Source organism: Anas platyrhynchos, chromosome 5, assembly GCF_047663525.1.
Source record: "Anas platyrhynchos isolate ZD024472 breed Pekin duck chromosome 5, IASCAAS_PekinDuck_T2T, whole genome shotgun sequence".
NCBI lineage: Eukaryota > Metazoa > Chordata > Aves > Anseriformes > Anatidae > Anas > Anas platyrhynchos.
In genome coordinates this window covers 36259677-36275679 of record NC_092591.1, presented here as the reverse complement: position 1 = coordinate 36275679, position 16003 = coordinate 36259677, and the positions used below count along the sequence as shown (strand labels likewise).

The following is a 16003-nucleotide window of genomic DNA, read 5'->3' as shown; positions in this document are numbered from 1 at the left end:
GATGTTCTTGCGTTTAAAAAAAAGGTATTACGTGTTGGACTTACTGCATCTATGAGACGAGCTGTATATTAATGAAGGCCTGCTGTGCTTCCTGTCTGTTTCTTGTTCTCCAGAAGTAACACAGGCTTACATCTTTAGTTTCCTTTTCCAAAGGGAGAAGGATCAGACACGGATTATTTCTCCAGTAAAATGCTGGAGTGGACTTGTCACAGGCCCAGCTTGCTCTTGTCAAAGGCAGGTGTTTACAAAACAAACTGAATTATGGTGAATTATAATTTGGTGATGTTGGTCCAGAAAATACTTTTAAATCAATACTCATTAATCTTGAAATAGTTAAATCACTAGGACATATAATATATGTATTGCAACTTAAAATGTTTCTTGGTAGGGCATGCCAACTTACTGAAGGAGAATTCTTCCTGGTAGGAAGAAGTGGCTTGTGCCCTTAGGCCCTCTATCTTTGTGCCTTTCCAATAACTTTCACTGATAGTATGTGGCTACTTGGTTAACTCATCCTTACTTTTGCTCCTAGGTCCAGTCAAAGAGAAACTTTTTCATCTGGGTAATGGCAAATCCCTTCAATTTGACTCTTTCCCCTGCTTTTTTTATTTGGGACTTTTTCTGATTTCTGGATATTCACTTCTGGATAGATGATCCAAAAGTTACGTGTGTCTGCGTGTAGACAGGGAGATAATTCCATATGCTAGCATTTCCAAATACGTATGAGTTCCTAATTCTTCACACTTCTGTGCTGGCCGGTGACAGTGAAGCTGCAAGAAAGCAAGCAGCTTCTGTACTAGGTAATGAGGTGTTCCAGCTCTCCTGGAGGTTTCTGCATCACATTGGCAGTATTTATCTAAAGAACTGGGATTTATTTGAGCTCCTGACATTTGAAAAGTTAAAAAAAAAAAAAAAAAAAAAAAAAAAGTTTTGAATTGCTACTCAGTGTAGACAGACTTTTTCTATGTTTAACTGGTAGGTTAATTATTTTTAATCTTTCTCTCAGTGACCCTGGTGGAGGGATTGAGATGTCAGAGTTCATACGAGAAGCCACTCCTCCTGTTGGCTGTAGCTCACGCAATTCTTATGCTGGAATAGATCCAAACAACCAGGTAAGAATTATTGCTCTCACAGTTGCTGCTTTAGTACTGCTGGCTTTGCAAGCTGTAGTGTAATCCTTGCTGATATTTTTCTAATTTAGTTTTACTTTTTTTTTTGATTGTACTAGGATCAGCAACTATGCCTTTCTGTATTTGTTAACTTCTTTATTGGGATGGAACTCCATTCTCCCAGCTGCATAGTTCTTGCTCATTCCCATTCCGTGTTTGTTCTAGGAATAGCTGGATTTTATGTGGCAACATAGCAGAAAGTATTCTTTTTGCTCTTTTAGCCTTCTTCTGATTTAGTAGATCAAAATGGCTCAGAGCATGGTCAGATATAAATGCCAAGACCTGCTGTCATGGGATCCTGTCATCATTTTGGTATCAGTGAGTCGCTGCATAGCTCAGACTGTAACTTCATCCTTGTGTTCTTTGTTTTCCCTCCCCCTACTTCTGTTTGATATGTCTTCTAGATACTTTATTGGCAAACTTCAGTTGCGCTGATTTCTTTAGGAGGCTTCTGTTAAGTCTTAAGATGTTTGCACTATTGATTATCTCTTGCCATGCTAAATTGGTTTTTGAAAGTCATTATTCCTGGCAGTTCAGAGTCTGCAATTTAAAAACATTGATTTGATAGAGCATGAAGCAAGATATATTGGTGGAAATAAAAAGACTAAAACTGCTAATTTTTTGATAGCCTTAGCAAAATTTTCACTGTTTTGATAACTCAGGGTCAGGAAGAAAGCAATATATAGGGGCTGCTGTATACCAGATGGAGGGGCTGGAACTTGGCCTTTTTAGGTTGCAATGCATCTTCATTATGCTCTATTTGTCTTCAGTTTCACTGGGGAAGCTGATCTGCTTCCTTATTATGTCTGCTAGATGTATGCATTTGACTTGTACAGTGCTTCCTGTACTGTTCCTTTTATTTGGCTTGTGATGTTTAGCCAGTTGTGGCATCTTTCTTCTACCAACTCCTCCAGAGTGAGTTGATTTGACTGGCCAGACAGTAACATTATGTTGACTGTGAGCAGTGCAGTGTTGTATTAAAGATATAGAAGCTATTTTTGGATGAAGTGGAAATCCTTGGCTTGGTATTACAACATTGAGTCCTTCTAATTAGCTCTGTGCTCAAGCAGTACAGTCTAGTGTTATGCTGATGTTGATGTTTTAGCTGCACAATGCTTTGTTACACAGCATAGATCGGCTCTAAGAGATTTTTCTCATTTGAAGAAAGTGAGTGTTTTGTAGTATTCAAAGACATAGGAGGTGATGGTCCATGTGGGACGAGATCAGTAGACTGAGGTTCATGTTTCTTTGGCTGGGCTTTGTTTGGAATAGCTTTTTCAACACTCAACAGTTTTGATGTTCGTGTATTAAGATCCGTGTTCTTTGCTGTGTGTTTTAATGCTGATGCTAGAACACAGTTAAAGCTACTGATAGAAATCAGTGATTGCTAGTTCCCTGTGACTGAATTTGCAGCATCAGAAGGGTATGTGAACAGTAAGCAGCTGAGTTCTGTTCAACTTTCATGTGCTGATGCATTGCATTCATCTGTAGCATCTGAAGGCAAGGCATATTACTGAAGGGGAAAAATGTTGAAATACGGCAAAATGACTAACTAAAAATGTGCATGACAGTGTAGTAAAGAAAATGAATTAAACAAGCTTCTGCTGCTCTACTGTATTACACATAGCAAAGCTGTTCTGCTGTAGTATGGTTGAATAAAATCTGCACACGAGCTCAGATTTCTTTTAAGTACAGCAAATTTAAGGTAGAATTAGACTTATGCTTTTTTTCCCTGAGTCATTTGAATTAAGGACTTCTGAAAAACAGCATCATAAAGAGTATACAATCAAATTGATTTGCCATTTATTATTTTGAATTTCTCAGGGGTTCATTGCTTGCCTTTGAATGCCCTTTGCTTATCCTGTTTGAGTGATTTAATTATATGACAGTTATGCTGTTTTTCATGACAATCAAAGCTCTTTGAGAGAGGTGATAGTGGAAATACTATTAAAGAAGAGATGGAGTAATCCATAGTGCCCTGCAAAATACTTGTTAGAGATTATAGCAGGTATGTAGAAAGGCAGACTGTAATCCTAAATGGCTAGCTTGTTTTTAAATAAGGAGATATATGCCAGCTGATTGGCCTTTGAACATGGCTAAAAATCAGATGATAAAACTTAAAATGCGGTGGTAACTAATATCTAAGAATAATTCAAGAAATGCTGCAGTCTTTCACTAAGTAGTTCACTTGCCTTGAAGTGGCTGTACTCTATGTACTCAGAAACTGCCTTCAAAAGAAAACAACTGCAATTTCAGGAAAAAGAGGGAGGAGCAAGATACCGGAAAAATTATTAGGTTAAATTGATCTAATTTACTAATATTTAGTATTCTAAATAGATGGTATTTACGAATTTGAACAGAAGTTTTATATTCAGGTGATATTTCCCTCGAGTGTTTTAGGCAACCATGGATACTGCATCGAACGTTCAGCTTCACAAGAGCAGTTATTAGTGTATCACCACACTAGTAATTTTTTTTTTCCCCACACAGGGTATTTTCAAGGAAAACTCCCAGATTACAAATTGTGGTTTTTGAAATCAACATAGTAAAATCCCTAAGCATGTTCGTCGTAAAACAAAGTAATGGTGAGGTAGTTGGATGCATAATTAGATGTCTTGCTGTGTCAGTTTGCAGCGGAAACATCCTGAGGCAGAAACAACTCTACAATGCTGTGCTATTGTTGGAAGCTTTTGTACCTTCAAACTCTCCCTTAGGTGTATAGACAAATGCATGCATAATAGGAAACAGTTGGGTAATTCCTGTAAGCTTACGGCTTTCTACATAATTCCCTGTTTCTAGGTTGGATCTGGGTTCTCCCGTCTGGGAACAGCAGCAACAATCAAAGGTGAGACTTTTGGCTGCTACTTACAATTGCTTTGCGGTAGCATTTCAAACCAATAATGTTGTTTACTTTGTTTCCAAATACTGACTACCTTGTTTACCCTCAAAACTTTTGGGGAGGTAAGTACAGCATTTAAGAAGTGGAAGAAGTCTACCTGGGAGCTAGAAAAAACGTGCTTAAAACACTAGGAGAAAATATCCTAGGATATGTGCTGTTTTCCCTGCAAGGTTTTATTTTTCTTGTAAATGGTGAGCCAAGGGGGTGATTTGAGTGGAGTTCTTCCTACAGTTTTGAGTTCTGTTTAACCAGTGATCCTTCTGGTATTGAGGTTTCAATGACTTGATTATTTCTGATTACTTGGCATCAAGCAAAAGTATTGTCCAAGACAGACATTATGAACTCCTCTGAGAGGAAAAGTTGAATACTTTCTGTCATGGAAAGTTGCTCTTTTGTAAATTTGCTAAGCTGGTAATAAGACAAAAGAAAACAAGGTGTGTTTTTTTTCCCACCTCCCTGATTTTTTTTCTTTACTTTTTTTTTTAACTTTACAAATTTCATTACATTCTAGCACTCATTTTTTATTTGCCAATGGTGCAGAAAGGAGTATTCAAATAGATAAATGATTAAAGAAAATGTATTTATTTTCATTGGCTTTTAAGATGCCTTACCAGTCTTTGCACTGGAGTTCTGTGTAGTTGAATGAAAACCATTCTTATACACACACACAAAAAAAGAAATAAGTATGCAATATTTACCTCTATAAGATAAGAGGAGATCTTGTGACTCGTAACTACTGTTATTTACCTTCACATGAAGATGTAAAGGTAACAAGCTGACAGGTGAGGAACTTGCAGTGCATGTAGATATGTGTGTCAATACTTTGAGCACTAGTACTCTTCTTTCTTAAAATTTACAGGAGATACTGACACTGCCAAGACCTCTGATGATATCAGTTTAAGTCTTGGACAGAGTTCTAGCCTATGTAAAGAAGGGAGTGAAGAACAAGGTAAAATTTCTTCTTCCTGCATATTAAATGTGGTGTTTTGTTACAAATGACCCTTTGCTTAACATGCTAAATATATTCATGCAATTTTGTGATAGAATCTAAGACTATCTTGAAGCTCTGTTTCTTCTCTTAATTACTCCTGGTTCCTGGGATACATAGCTTAAATCCTTCAAACTTTATTCTTTGGCTACAAGTTTCTTGTTCTGGCATTTTCTAGGAGATGATAAATACTTTCTCCTTTACGATGAAAAATAGCTAGCTTGTATGTCTCTTGCCTCTCTCTCCCTCTTTCTCTTTTACTGAAAGTGGCCTGGGATTCATGGACTTTACTGTAGACTAATTGCTTTGCTTTCCAGTACAGCCAAAGGACATTTTCCAAATAAGATGTGCTTTTTCAGTGAAGCAAATAAGCCTGCAGAGTTCTGTTGCTGGCGCTCTAGACTGCTTCTAATATGCAAGCTAACAGAGTTTTTAGTAATTGCATTCTCCTGATCTGTAAGAAAACTGCTAGCTTGCATTCTTTAGTTGTCCAGTTTTGTTTCAGACCTCATTTTCTATTTAGCTTTATTGCCAGGAAAAAGTCTGCTCATACTAAAATAGAACATAAAGCCATAGGGAAATCTTTTGTCTGCTGATTTTCAAGTACCTGTTGATTAGCAGGAAGTTAACTCTGGAAATACTGTAGTTTGTTTTTGGCCAGCCTAGTTGGACTGCTAGGTTCCTTAGGCATATCCAGTGATGTCTGCGTGATCCAGTGCAGAAAGTATGTTTAAGATATAGTATTACAGGTAGCAGTGCTGTTGTAATAGGTAGCTTCTTTTAGCTCAGTAATGGAGCTGTTTGCGAAGTCTTTCAAGTTACACATGTGGTAATACACTCCATGAAAGACTTTAAGAATTATAGTAACCTAACCTGACCTCCAGATCTTACTTTGGCAGCAGTATTAAAAAAGAAAACGCAGCCTGACTTGACACTCCCTCCAGGTGGACATTTAAACAGGAGACATCTTGTGATGGATAACAGAAACAATGATTCTGAAAAAGAACTGTCAGCAAATACTCGAGATTTGCTTTGACGGAACCAGTGTTAGAAGTAGGATATCAGTTTTGAAAGAACAGCCAATACTTGTTCTTCTTAAAACTAGAATTCATCACTGTTCAGAGCAAACTCAGTAACTTCCTGGAGTTTTGTTATAGTCCTGATGAACTTGATCAATTGTGAGTTTACTTGGTATCTGTTAGGAAAGGTAGTTTTCTTTTGTGGATATATAAATATATATATATAAAAATAATATTTTACTTCAGAGTTGATGGGGATTATTTAATCAGTAATGTTTGTGAAACAAACGGTTTATTGCATGTAGGAGGTGAGACAAAATGCAAGGTTAGAGCCTCTTGTTTGTTTTTTGTCATTTAAGTTACAACTCTGGGATACATAAAAACAAGGTCTGAGGTGCATAAGCAAGAGAAGTAGGGAACTAATCAGAATTTGTTGTTTATTAGCTGTTGAGGTTAAGTAGGTGTTATAGTTCCTTAAATTTAGTCACTTGTCAGGCTTGTCCAGGTGCCGGGGAGTTATTTTTTTATGGTTATATAATGTGTAGTACTTGCAAAGGGATTTTTCAGTTTATTTTATCTGATATGAATAAGCAATTGTAAAATAAATTGTATAGCTTAATTGAACATTCTACATGAGTATTTCTAACTATATACTCCAACAGATTTGGCAACTGATCGGAAGCTTTTTCGTCTGGTGTCGAATGACTCGTTTGTCTCCATCCAGCCTTCACTATCCTCTGGACAGGATTTGCCAAGAGACAACAGTGATAAAGTGTGCCTCTCGAACAACCAGCTTGTGGACCAGTCTAAAACTAGTGCATGTGATACAGAAGTAGCTTCGCTTATAACTCTGCATTCTCACTCCTATAGAAAGGAGCACAGGCCACGAGGCGTACCAAGGACTTCTAGCTCTGCTGTCGCTTTTCCAGATGCTTCATTGAATGACTTCCCTCTCTATCAACAAAGACGAGGACTAGATCCTGTCAGTGAGTTAGAAGCTTCCAAGCCCCCTTCTGGATCCAGAGAGTCCTTGGCTGAGAACTCTTGTATTTCAGGAGTTTTTCAGTTAGATGACATTCTGAAAAGTAGCAGCCCTCAACCGTTGACTAAGAGTGGGAAGGGTAAATCCTTGAAAGCAGACAAAAGCGTGGACAGTCTGAGAAGCCTGAGTACTAGAAGCAGTGGTTCAACAGAAAGCTACTGCAGTGGGACTGATCGTGACACTAACAGTACCATCAGTAGCTATAAAAGTGAACATACTAGCTCAACGCACATAGAAAGTGTGCTGTCGGAGCATGAGGAAGAGTCTCCCAGAGAAGAAAAAAAGGGTGGTAAGAAAAAGGACTGTGGTGTTGACTCAGAGGATGACAGTAGTTCTACTACTGACAAAAGGACTAGTAGCGAAAGGACTGCTGTGGAAGTGAGCTCTAACAGTGGTGTCCAAGAGGTAAAGGGTTCTAATGGATCTGATGAGCTGCACGGTCAGAAAGGTCTTAGTGCCTCTGCTTCAGAAGAGGCCAATAAGAACCCACACGCCAATGAACTGATTACACAAGCTGACAGGACACCTGGGAAGGCTGCTGAACAAAGAGATGAGCAGAGTGAGAAACTAGCTGTGCTAGTAGACTCCAGAGCTTGTAAAGAAAGTAGTGGGAAACAAAAAGAAGGAGATGTTCGACCAAAGTCTTCTAGCTTAATACATCGAACAGCCTCTACCCATAAGTCCAGCCGGAGACGGACAGGAAAAAAACGGGCTAGTAGTTTTGATTCAAGTCGGCACAGGGAATACGTCTCCTTCCGAGGTGTATCTGGTACTAAACCCCACAGTGCTGTGTTTTGTCATGATGAGGACTCCAGTGATCAAAGTGACTTAAGCAGGACATCAAGTATGCAGTCAGCTCACCAGTTCAGCAGTGATAGCTCTTCCAGCACCACATCCCATTCATGCCAGTCTCCTGAGGGGAAGTACAGTGCTCTAAAGACCAAATACGTTACTAAAGAACGTGGGGGCACAGACGCTGAAAATGTTCACAAAGCCCACGTAAGCTCTGAAGGAATTAGCAAAAAGCGATCCACGCGTCGGACTTCTAGCACAAACAGTGCCAAGAATCGTGCCAGAGTATTGAGCCTGGACAGTGGTACTGTAGCTTGCTTAAATGACCCAAATAGTCTAATGGCACCAGGTAACATAAAACAGTTAACCACTTCAAAATCTGATTTGGAAGCCAAAGAGGGAGAGGTGCTAGATGAGCTATCTCTGCTGGGAAGGGCTTCACACTTAGAGTCAGTCACTCGTTCTAGGAATAGCTTACCAAGCCAGGCTACGTTTCCTGAAGGGGAAGAGCAAGAATCAGCAAGTGGAGGTAAGTAAATGGCCTACCAGAAGTAACCTTGCCGCTCTTTGTTAATGAATTTCAGTTACAGCTCTATTTAAATGGCTTTGTGTTCCTCTATTCTTGCCCAGTAAAACTGGCAAAGCATTTCCATCATCCTCTCCTGGAAGATCTACAGAAGTGTGTTGAATTCAAACAAATGTTATGAAATATATAGAGAGGTGTTACTGGTGGTCTTTGTTAAACCAGAGCTATATTTTACAGTTACTATTTACACTACTTATATATAGTTATATATAATTTAATATATATATAATTTATATATACTTATATACTATATTTATATATAGTTACTATAGACCTGCTCCATTGTATTAGTCAAAATTTTCAATTTGTGTACTACTTCAAAAGCTCTCAATAAAATTGAGACTCTTTTTGTTTAAAAGATTCAGTTAGAACATAGAACTGCTTGTTTGAAGTGACTTGCCTCTAAGAGGGGCTCTAGCAGGTGGATGAACTCTGGAGAGGTGGTATCAAAAAAATGAAAAACCCTTACAATGCTGTCTTGAATTGTGCTTTTTTATGATGGTCTGCTTACTAAACTGAATTCTCCTAGGGGTTTGGTTTTCCTTAGCTTTGCTATTGTTCAAGTTGGCTATACAATGCTGTTTACTTTGAGATTATTATTTATTTATTTTTTGTCCTCATTATGGGAACACGCTTGCCTTCCTGCCTCAGAGAGAGGAGTGTAGCTTCCTCTTACTCTCTGTAACTATTGCTTTGCTTGGTGCAGTGTGAGGACTGAAGTTACTTGTAATAGCTAGTGTTAATATAGATTAATAAGGGCTTTGGAAAAAATTTACTAGAGCTCAATAACTTTAGTTTATCAGTTGTAATGTTTCAGTCTCCTTGTTTAGTCAGATTCACTGCCTTAATTGGAAAGCTCTCCATGTGTCCACATCGTGGAAGATAGGTGGATGTAAACAGGTTTACAGAGTGATATGGGTTTGCTAACTACCTTTGACTTCAGGGATTGTTTTTTGAGAGGAATACTGTTCAGAAAATCTAGGTCTTGTTAGCTAAGGATATAAATGCCTCGTAAAATAGCTTTACGTAAAGACATAAATATTCCTATGAAATTGTAGCAAAGTTACTGTCCTCACTGCTTCAGTTGTTTGTAAAGTATAGTGACTCTAGTATCTTAAGAGACTTCAAGCCATCGGAAGGTGAGATAGGACCCATGGTTCTTTTATTCTCACACTGGCTGAAGAGCAAACTAATCAAAACAATAACTTTATATGGGGAAAAAGTGTGGTGCTGGAGTCCTGTATATTGATTACTGATCAAATTTGACTGGTTTATGGCTATCTCAAACCTATTTGGGTGCCTTCACTTCAAACAAAACCCTTCATGTAGGAATACTTTCTATCTTTTTGTTCTTGCTAGTAAGAGTTCTGTGGTAGCTTTAAGAAAAAAGTTCAGGTTGCTAGTTTAGTACTAACGCTGAGCTAAACACTTAGCACATGTTTTTATTACACCTTATTTAAAATTATAGGTCTTTGACTATGTTTACTAGGAGTAGTTTAACTAATATAAAGTCTGCTTTATGTATTTTACTGTTTTGACTGCATGCTTTCCTCAGCACAAAATTAAATTTCATATTAGTTTATTACAGCTTAAAACTGTTAAGGTTCTTTTCTGCTATGCAGAGGAGGAATAATGTACCCTGTTTTACAGAACATGACAACAACATTCAGTCATCTGTAGTCTGAAAGAATCAGTGCTTGGTTGATTGGGGTATATTGCCAAATACTTTGCTTAGTCTTTTAAAGATTGAAATAACAGGGAAGAACAAACTGAAACCATCTGATTGTAATCTTACAAATACATAAGCTGTAGCAGCCTAAGCAGGGAAGCTTTGCTGTTATGCTCATCAGTATATTTAGATTGCCCTTTGAATAGATTCCCCTTTGAACTTTGTTTAGGTATTGATTATTCTGAGGTTGCTAGTATTTTTAATTGAAAGAACCCAACTATTACCTGCCCATGGGCTTCAAGGCATCTTTTGAGAAACCATCTGGGCTCAGGTTCTCCAGACCTGATGATATCAAATGATGCTTGCTTATCCTAATAGAATAGGAACCATTTCCTTTACGTTTGTAAGAAATTGTGTTGTGTTTTTTTTTTTTCCTGAAAGCAGAACAAACCCACCATTTTTCTTTTTAACATTACTTCATATTTATGCAGTCATGTCTAGCATCAAGACAGTAATTACTTTGAATTTATCTTCTCCTGGTCTATCTGAAAAATTTCTTCTAGTTGTCCTTTGTTTCTACTGGTTTGTTTTGGGACTGTTCTTTTATTGTAACAAGTTCTTGATTTGGAAGGGAAAAAATGTTCTGTAATGTCTATATCTTAAGTTGCTTTCATCTGTAGTCTTACCTGTGGTTACTATTAATCAAAGAAAATGTTTTAACTTGTTATTCAGTATTTCCTACTACTGAGTTGTCTTCATCTTTTGATAGTGTTTTTAAATGCATATGATGTAAATATATATCAGATATGTGTTTGTGTAGAAGCTATTTAAGAAAATTAAGAAATTATTTTATTTATGTGTAGTGGGTGAATGGCAGAATAAACTTGCTTCAGATTTTCATAAGATTAAAGGATATCGGTTGGATCAGATTCTTAGAAGTTCTCTGGTTCCACCTCCTGCTGAATGGTTTATTTAATTATTTTATATAAACTTCTGAATTTCTATGGGTTGCTTATTATAGCTTTCTGAAACAAAGTGGTTGCAGGTGTACACTGGGTAGCCAAAAGACCAATACGGATGTGCTTTTCCCTTTTACAGTCAGTGAATTTGTTCCCATTTTTCAGATATGACTTAAGTGAAGTTACGGCTCGTGATTTTATATTTAAGTCTTCAGGGAAGTAACTAAAGTACATTCTGGCTTATATAACTGCTAAAAGGTGTTTAGTAATGGGTATGGCCTTTAATCTCTTACTAAGCAGGATGCTTTATGAACCTGTACATGTGTTCCTTCAGCAGAGAGAACTTAGCAGTTTCATTTCTATCTTATTATTGTGCAAGGCAGTGGTGGTTGACTTATTTCTTAAATGATGATAACTTGTGCATTTGAAAATGTAGTTCATTAAAATTTAGTTCATTAAAATGCAGACAAGCAGCATTTTGAAATTTTGTACTTAAATTAATTAAATGTGGTTGATGTATAACAACAAAAAATGAGGTGGAAGATGATGCCTTAAAACAGGTGCTTTTTTTTATTTAGCTACTCCTACAGGTTACTTAGTGAATTGATGGGTAGATAGATGATGTCTAGATGTCTAAAACTTCGGTTAAATGTCTGATGTTTTGAAAATATCACCTTGGTACTCTCCTGTGTCTGGCTTCTGCGAGATGTGTGCTACTTCTGGATTGCTGTCTGTAAACGTTTAAAGAACCAATGTAATGCTGCACATGGCACGGTGATGTTTCGTGGAACTTCAGCTGCTCTGAAAAGTCGTGCTCTCCTCCAGTCCTTTAACTGTCAAAGATGCACCCTTTCAGTTGCTCCTTTCTTTTACAGCTTGCTGTAATTTGACAGATTTACTTAAGTACTTGAGTTACATACCTTTTGGAAATAAAATTGCATGTAATGACTTTTCTTTCTGTACATTGCATATTGCCATTGAAGTAACAGCTCATCCTGTTTCATGTTTTGTGGCCTACGATACATCCCTATAAACAAGCGAAATAGGTTTGTGTGAGCTTGGATTCGAATCCTGCATTTTATATGGCAAATGGAAACCTGTTCAGCTTTTCAGTCTGCATGTATTTGTACATAGATGCTTCATGTATCTGCTTGTAATCACTAGATAATATCTTCTCTAAAGCTAAAAATGGTATTTGAGATTAGTGCTTTGCAGCCAATGATCATGCCAGCTGTTACCAAATATCCCTTTTCCTACTACGTTTATGTTGCATCCAGTTTCAGTGATCTGGAGTCACTACTTGTGTCGTAGAGCTTTTCTGTGATTCTGATGGGGTTTGGCTGATGTGTTTGCTGTGTGTGCAATCAATGCAATTATACAGGCTGCTGCTTCTGGTCTCTCTTCTGGATTATCAGTCCACACTGAAACTACTAAACAAAACAGTTTTGCATGGGAATAATCAAACTGAAGAGTTTAGAAATGGTGGTGAATGACAAATGTGCAATGTTAATGTGATCTAGTGGTGTGTGTGAGCTACTTGTGTGTTCAGCAGGACCCTCCTGTAACTGGATCAAGCCAAGAGGATTAGGCCTCAGATAGGGTTCTTCTGCATGTGAGTTTCTCTGATTTTTAGATGTCAACTGGCATTGTGCTATAATGTCTTGCTCGTTTGGAGCAAGAATGAAATAGAAGAAAATTGTGCTTAGGCAGTCACATTGGGAAGTGCTAACATCAACGTTTCTGTCGTAGCTTCTGTGTGCAATGAAGTAAATGCTGGGTCTTACAGAAGTACCTCTGAGGTTTGTTAGATCTTCATGAGTCCCAGTAGGGCTGAGATGTAACCCTTCAACATTTAAAAATAAGAACAGCATTAGGACTGATGCGCAAGGCTGAAATGAAACCACAGCCTACAGGTCTGCAACTTGCCAGTGAAATGGCATGTAGACGACTCCTGCATCTACTAATTAGTCTATTGCTAACGACCAAAGTGAAATGCAATGTTAGTATGCTGTGTATGGGACTTTGTCCTGCCTGTTTCGTTCCCTCTGTGGTATTTATACATAGCATGAGGGCTTTCATTAGAAGACCTGTGACCACATCTTTCCTGATATTTTATCCTTCCGTATGAGGAAGGGGTTAAAAACAATCAAAAAACAAACAAACAAACAAAAAGGTTCTCAGCAGCAGTGGCTGTTGAGAACAGAGTAGCTTCTTGCCAAAAGCCCTGAATGCTGCTGGTAAGAGTCTGCCTGTTACTTGGTGGAAGTGTGCTCCTCCAGTGTATCATGCACAGAACAGCAGATATTCTACTTAAAGTCTGTGGGGCTGCATAAGGGAAATTCAAAATACTTGACAAAAATGCGTGTTGCGGCATTAGAGCATATACTAAAAAAAAAAAAAAAAGGCAAAATAAAGTTTATCTTTTGTTTGGTTTCTTTGTTTGTTTTCCCTTGGGAATAGCGCTCGCAAAATTTGACCTTGGTTAAATTCTCTCAGACCTCCAAAAGAAACCAGAAGTAGTGGTTCTTTCAAAATGCTTTGCATTGCTGTGGGAGCAAGTTATTTAAACGTCTTAGGTTGGTGGTGTTTGTGCAACTACTTCTCACAATTTTAAACTTGATTTGGAAAGAACGGCTGGATTTTATTGATAAACAGCATCTGTTGTTGATATATTTTCTGAGTATTCATCTCAAACAAGTTGCATAAGAATTTCTGATAAAGTTAATAAAAAACAAACTACATCTACATTTAAGTTAGTAACCCACTCTTTTTCTGCCCTTTCATAGAGGTACCTGTATTTATTGCTAGGCATACAGCCAGGAACAGTTTGGAGAGCTCACTGTACTGGAATGAAGCGCTACACGCTTCTGCCAAACGTAGCTCCGAGATGTAATTTGATGGTGTAGTTAATGGTGCAGCCCATTCAAAGCAAACATGCTTTTCTGTGTATGATATACTAATGAACACCACTTAATCAGGCAAAGCTGTATGTTCTAGAGATTTAAAGCATCTCTTCCTTAAGATGAATAAATCCAAATGCAAAGAATCAAAAGCTTCACAAAGATTAATGTAGGATAAGAACACTTGTCTGCTGCCTGAATATACTGCTACCTATTGATACCCAGATGTAGGGGTTATATTGGGCAGGGGATCAGATTAGGAGATCACTTCAGGTCTTTGACCCCTAGTACATCAGCACTAGAGTCAAGAATGCTGTGTGAATAACACCGACTGTGATTAATAATGAAATAATGCAAGTGAGGATCCTGTACAGTGAAATAGAAGAACTGAGAGTCCTGGTTCTATCTTTGGTATTGGTATGGAAATTTGTCTATCAAGCTGGTCTATAAAAACATTTGGTTTAGAACTCAAACCAGATGGTTTCATTGTTGTGGTTGTTCCCTGCTTGACAGTGTGGTCTTGCTTTCTGGATTGTTGTAGTGTCTGACTTGATGTAATTGAGATAAGGCTGGAAGAACATTTACCAACCTTCTTGGTACATTTCAGCCACAACACTGAAGTCTTGGACATTACTTCCCTTGCTTCTCTTTCACTTTTCTACTTTTTTTTTTTTTTTTTTAATTTTGTAACTTTCCTTTCTAAATAGTAAGGTGTTTTCCACTACCCTGTTTTCCAGCAGAACTTTCTCTCTGGGGTGTCCCTCTACTCTTTAGTGCTTCTCCTTTGCTGCCCACATCTCCACTTTTAGCTTTCTTCAGAAATTGGTATTAGGAGTATCTTTTTGTTAAATGTCCAAAGTAAGTGGTAATACTATAAACCAGTGCTCTGCTTATTATTGGATAGGTTTAAGAAACCCTTGTGATTTAATTGTAGTAGTGGTGTAAATAATGGTGTATAATCCATGGTGACTATTAACTGCATACGAAAGATATAGACTGAATTAATTCCTTTCCTCTACTTAAGTTTTTAAAATTTTATTAAGGCACATGAGAATAAACTTGGCAAGAGTATTGATTGTGAGAAAAACGTTGACTAATAAATGCATGTGTGTAGGAAACCAATCTATGTTACTGCTGACAGACACAAAATGTGTTATTCTTACTTGCCATACTTTTCAGAAAAAAGTTAAAGGTATTTTTTATGTTTTGAACACAAATGAGGTAGAGGTGCTTGATACAGAAGGACAAAATTTCAGCTGTTGGGTTTGGTGAAGTGTGTTTAGGGTTAGAAGACAGATTTCATTCCCTATGTGAATGTATGAGCTGTAAACTGTTGATTTCAGAACTTGTTGAAAGTCTGTAGGGTTGGTAATACAAGTAGTTGAAAAAGGTTAGATCACAACTTCCAGCTGGACAGAGAAATGAAGTGAGCAAATATCACTTGGGTTCCATGCAGAAGTCTAACCATGTTTAACCGGAGTAACGTTCAAAACAATCCAGACTTCAAGTGGTGTATTTTTGAGAAACACATGAGAAATGTGAGTAATACTGCTTCCATTATGTGTTTTCTTCTTTTGCAAACGTTAGTCTCATTGGAAAACAAAACTGATTTTTATCCATAGAACTCCGTGGCTTTCCATGTCAGTACTTTACGGCTGTGTTACCTTCATGTTGTATCTTTCCAGGAATTTTCTTACATGGGAAGAATTTATCTGAGCCACTGGGTTTAGCATTTTTTCTTAGCCCAAATGAAATGAGCCTTGTTAGTGCAGTAAAACTTGGAAGTTCTGCTTTTTCATCTCATGCCTCATCGGTTTCTATCTTTAAGTTTAGGTTAAGAGTGGTGATATATAAATGCAGGGAGATGTAAATGATTACTTCAGATGTATGCGTAAATGTTCCTCTGCAAAAGAAAATATTTGCATGTTGGTTTCTTAAAGCTAGCTGTACATCATGGTGTGAAACTGAGTCTTCCCTCTA

General features: G+C 37.6%; 1 protein-coding gene across 8 annotated transcripts in view; it reads left to right on the top strand.

The window, feature by feature from the left end:
- The window catches only part of PCNX1 (pecanex 1), an 85908-nt gene that overhangs the window by 13129 nt on the left and 56776 nt on the right, over positions 1-16003 (top strand). For all 8 annotated transcript variants that reach the window (XM_038179399.2, XM_038179400.2, XM_038179407.2 and 5 more), the window contains exons 3-6: positions 1007-1112; positions 3969-4014; positions 4928-5017; positions 6738-8438. In XM_038179399.2, coding sequence (XP_038035327.1) covers positions 1007-1112; positions 3969-4014; positions 4928-5017; positions 6738-8438 — 1943 coding nt within the window. The remainder of the gene's footprint in view (positions 1-1006; positions 1113-3968; positions 4015-4927; positions 5018-6737; positions 8439-16003) is intronic.